Source organism: Takifugu flavidus, chromosome 17, assembly GCF_003711565.1.
Source record: "Takifugu flavidus isolate HTHZ2018 chromosome 17, ASM371156v2, whole genome shotgun sequence".
NCBI classification, from domain to species: domain Eukaryota; kingdom Metazoa; phylum Chordata; class Actinopteri; order Tetraodontiformes; family Tetraodontidae; genus Takifugu; species Takifugu flavidus.
In genome coordinates, this window is record NC_079536.1 from 11,094,615 (window position 1) to 11,099,093 (window position 4,479).

At 44.7% G+C, this 4,479-nt stretch overlaps 2 protein-coding genes across 2 annotated transcripts; both read right to left on the minus strand.

Annotated features, from left to right (window-relative positions):
* Positions 1 to 427: 427 nt before the first annotated feature.
* On the minus strand, positions 428 to 1,257 carry LOC130513493 (histone H1-like). Its single transcript, XM_057012274.1, has one exon. The coding sequence runs from the start codon at positions 1,196 to 1,198 to the stop codon at positions 533 to 535; it is 666 nt and encodes a 221-aa protein (XP_056868254.1). The 5' UTR covers positions 1,199 to 1,257; the 3' UTR covers positions 428 to 532.
* Positions 1,258 to 3,758: 2,501 nt separating this feature from the next.
* Positions 3,759 to 4,218, minus strand: LOC130513527 (histone H2B 1/2-like). The gene has a single exon (XM_057012311.1). It carries the CDS (start codon positions 4,178 to 4,180, stop codon positions 3,806 to 3,808), a length of 375 nt encoding a protein of 124 aa, XP_056868291.1. The 5' UTR covers positions 4,181 to 4,218; the 3' UTR covers positions 3,759 to 3,805.
* Positions 4,219 to 4,479: the final 261 nt, after the last annotated feature.

Genomic DNA, 4,479 nt, shown 5'->3' on the forward strand with positions numbered 1-4,479 from the left:
TGGCCTTGCTGGGCGAGCGGGCACCAAACGGCTCTTTTCAGAGCCACCCACACTGTGATAAAGCGCGATTGTCCTAGGCTGTAAAGAAACGTAAGATTCGATTAGGTTGACTAACGTCAACCAGTGACGGGTGCTGCAACACGCAGTCTTTTATAAAACTAGTGTTGAATGCGCATCCCATCGATGATCTTAAGCTAAAACTGTCAAGGGAAACAACTGGCATTTGTCAAACACAGCATGAATCTCTTTACATGTGTCAAAATTTGAAAATATGTATTTGATATTCAGCTTTCTTGTACAATTTTGGCAAGTTCCATTACAGAGATCTAAGTAAATGTACTAATAACTAAGATGTAAGCCCTCCGTGTGTGGCACACACCACTTATATGATTATAATATAATCCTCATTAGTTATTTGTCATGTGTGCATGTCTGAAAATCAAGCTGTAGCAGCAGGAATGATGTCTGAGATGTGGTGGTGGCTCTGAAAAGAGCCTTTTGAAAGAACCCTCTCAGGGCTGCTCGCCATCCTTTACTTCTTCTTGGGTGCTGCCTTCTTGGCTTTAGGCTTGGCCGGAGCCTTCTTTGCTGGAGCTTTCTTGGCTGCAGGTGCCTTCTTCGTCACTTTCTTGGGACTTCTGTTCACCTTCTTGGGGCTTTTTGCGACTTTCTTCGCTGGAGCCTTCTTTGGAGACTTCTTGCTGGCTGCGGGCTTCTTGGCTGCTGCTGCCGCTTTAGGCTTCTTGGCTTTTGGGGCCGCCTTCTTGGCCGCGGGTTTCTTGGCTTTCGGGGCTGCCTTCTTGGCCGCGGGCTTTTTGGCTTTTGGTTCCGCCGCTTTCTTGTTCATCTTGAAAGAGCCAGAGGCTCCGGTGCCCTTAGTCTGGACCAGAGTCCCCTTGGTCACCAAGCCCCTGACGGCGATCTTGACACGGGCCTTGTTCTTCTCCACATCGTACCCGTCGGCTGCCAGATTCTTCTTCAGGGCGGCCAGAGACACGCCGTTGCGTTCCTTGGATGCGGACACGGCCTTCAGGATGAGCTCGCTGATGCTCGGGCCCGATCTCTTCACTTTGGTAGCCTTCTTCTTTGCGGCTTTCGCCGGAGCGGCTGGTGCTGGCGCTTCTTCTCCCATCTTCGTCGATCGTTGTCTCAATGAGGTGACGAGTCCGCGGGACAAAACTGCACTTAAACGCACCATGCGGACCGTGAAGACTCAACCCGCTGGCCGCCTGCTCACAGCCGTCTGCAGGGCGCCGCACTTGTGCTTTCTCTCCTTCCAGAAAATGTGAACAAACGAAGGAAACCGAATCGCCGAATGCTGCCCGTGGACCGAACCGACAGCGAACACTTTCTTCTACACACTCAAGTCACAAAAGCTTCCCATTGCTGCGCTGTTTCATTTGTTTAGCCACGAAACCTCAACGACTCACCGTCACAACCACCGACGTCTGGAGACATTCACCTGCTAAATCTCTCCTAAAATCTGTGAAAATGCAACAATCTTCATCTAGAACACGTTTCCTGGTAGATCACAAGTTTCTTCATTGACTCCGGCTGAAAACAATCATTTAATTCTGAACACTTTTTCAAAAACGGGAGTTATTCGACAAGCAGCAAACACATTTCTGATGGTTGAGGCTCGATGGCGGCAGCGCCGATGTCAAACTCGTTAAGCCCGATTTCTAAAGATTATTCTAAAACAATGATTAAAAAACACTTTACGCATCTTTAAGAAGTTACATTTATCACACTATTTGTACACATTCCTTCATAGCTGGCTGGCTTTCAAATGTCCGAGAGTCCTTTGTAGTCTGAAAGTGAACGAGGAACTTTGCAAAAGTGACCGTGATAAAGTTTTATACGACTATCATCTTACTTTGAATTCCCGAACTCGAATCTGGACTAGAATTTATTCTTGAGACGTTCATTGTCTCCTCCGTTAAAATTGTCATTTTTTTCTTGAAAAGCACAAAATGGACAATATCAGATTACATTTTATTTCTCATTTTGCTAATTGTCTAATAATATGCCACAGAATTGTATTACCAGAAACAAAAACAATTCTTAGCACATACTGCTAAAACACCACTGGCATTAAGGAAATCTCAGTTACAATGCTATAGAATGTATCCTAGGTAGTTTTCTCTGTCAACTGGACTGGGTTTCTTCTCTTGAAGACGTTTCGCCTTCTATCCAGAAGGCTTTTTCAGTTCTGAAATCGCTGGGGAGAGAGCTTGAAAATATATAGCCCCTGTGGACCATTTGCATGCTAATGATCTGGGTGGTCACCTGAGAGTCGTTAGCAGGGTCGTTGGTCGGGTCGTTCACCTAGTTTCTGTTGAGGTGTCTCCCCTTTGTCTGCTGGATCACATGGTGATGAGTCACTGGGTCTCCTGGAATGGTGTGAATGTTTGTTTTGCTGGTGGAAGGAGTGGAGGACTGCATTGTATGTGGGTGATAGGAAGTGCCTCAGGCCACCACCTCTGCTTAGGGATGTTTTTTCCAATTTAACATGGATAGCTTCCTTGACCCCCCCCTTATAGAATGTATGTTTTACAACTTAATATCGGGTGCCAAGACATATTGGAAATCTTAAATTTGTACAATATCTGATACAACTGCGTCATCCACTTTGTGTGGTCACTACATTTTGTGCATGTGCTACACCAGGGGTCACCAACACAGTGCCCGTGGGCACCAAGTCGCCCGCAACAATCACATGAGTCGCCCACAAGCCTGTTCTAAAAATAGCAAAACTCGCAAGTGAGGTGCGTCTAAGAAGATTTTTTTCTACCGCTATTTTTTTAAATCACACCTGCATTTACATAGATTTTAAAATGACAATGTCTTAAAAATAAATAAAAATATAAATAAAATTAAGGTGAACTCTGACCTAGTTCAAAGGTCAGTATTGTGCGCATGAAAGAACCTTTGCGCTTGTGGAGAATAAACTAGCGGGCACTGAAGATAGTGAGTGGAGTGCAATTTTCTACCCCAAAAACATGGTAAAAAGAAGACAGTAAATTTATCATTTTCAAAGTGAATGGGAGGAAGAGTCATTTTTTACTACTGTGAAAGGAAGGTGTGTATGTTGCATCTGTGGGGCGTCTGTGATGACGGCGAAGCAGCACAATGTGGAGCGACGCTTCACTACGCGTCATGAAAGCTACAATGCTAATGCTAACAACCCACCGGGAAGCATTCTACAGTAGCTAAAAAGTGTGTTTATAAAATGTAACAGATTTTGAGCAGAATTGCAGTAGATTTGTTCAGTTAAGATTTATTCAATATGAAAGTTAACTTTTTTGAATGTTGCATAACTTTTAAAACATGGTTCAACATAGTTTATGAATTGTTAAAATGGTTTAGTTTCTTATGGTTGAAAGGGTCTGGTGAAAACTCGACATTTTCTTTTCTGATCAAATGATCAAGTGATCATCTGAACAATTGCTGAGATTAATAATAATAAAGTGTTGAATATTGATCTTTTCTGTTGCCCACTCTAAGTTATTGATACACACACAATTTTTTATTTTAGAGGAGTGTCAAGCGGTAGCCCTTCACACGACTCGGTACCCATGACGTTGCTCTTGGTTTTAAAAAGGTTGGTGACCCCTGTGCTACACGTTTAAATGTTAAATCATGGTGACTATCCTGAAGAAAGATATAAAAATAGGCAGTTTATATTTGATGTAATTGACATTGGAGCATTGTGATGCTAAGCACAGCCTGAGGAACTTTACTCAAAAGGGGATGTGGTGGCTCTTAGAAGAGCCTTTGGTTGAACGAGGACGCCAGCAGAGGTCTACTTGGAGCTGGTGTACTTGGTGACGGCCTTGGTGCCCTCAGACACAGCGTGCTTGGCCAGCTCCCCGGGCAGCAGCAGCCTGACAGCGGTCTGGATCTCCCTGGACGTGATGGTGGAGCGCTTGTTGTAGTGAGCCAGACGAGAGGCCTCGGAAGCGATGCGCTCAAAGATGTCGTTGACGAACGAGTTCATGATGCTCATGGCCTTGGACGAGATGCCGGTGTCGGGGTGCACCTGCTTGAGCACCTTGTACACGTAGATGGCGTAGCTCTCCTTCCTGGTCCTCCTCTTCTTCTTGCCTCCTTTGGCGGCCGTCTTGGTCACGGCTTTCTTGGAGCCCTTCTTGGGCGCGGACTTGGCTGGTTCAGGCATTCTGCTTCTACAGATAGTAACTCAGAGAGAGGGGAGGGTCGCTCTTTATACCAGCGTCATGGAAATACCACTGTGTGGTCTCTCTCGTGTGATTGGCTAGATCATAACCACGTGACTTTTTTACTTGAGCGGTTAACGTTTACCCCCCTTCCTTCGTCCACAGTCATCATCTGGAATTGAATATTAGATGGGTGGATATCAAAAATATTGGAAATTATAAAATGACAATGAATAAGTAATGAAAAATAACCAGGAAAGGACAATACAAGATATGAAGTAATTATGTTAAACATAATTAG

Coding starts and splice junctions, on each gene's coding strand:
- LOC130513527 (XM_057012311.1), bottom strand. CDS start 4,180: ATGCCTGAACCAGCCAAGTCCGCGCCCAAGAAGGGCTCCAAGAAAGCC.
- LOC130513493 (XM_057012274.1), bottom strand. CDS start 1,198: ATGGTGCGTTTAAGTGCAGTTTTGTCCCGCGGACTCGTCACCTCATTG.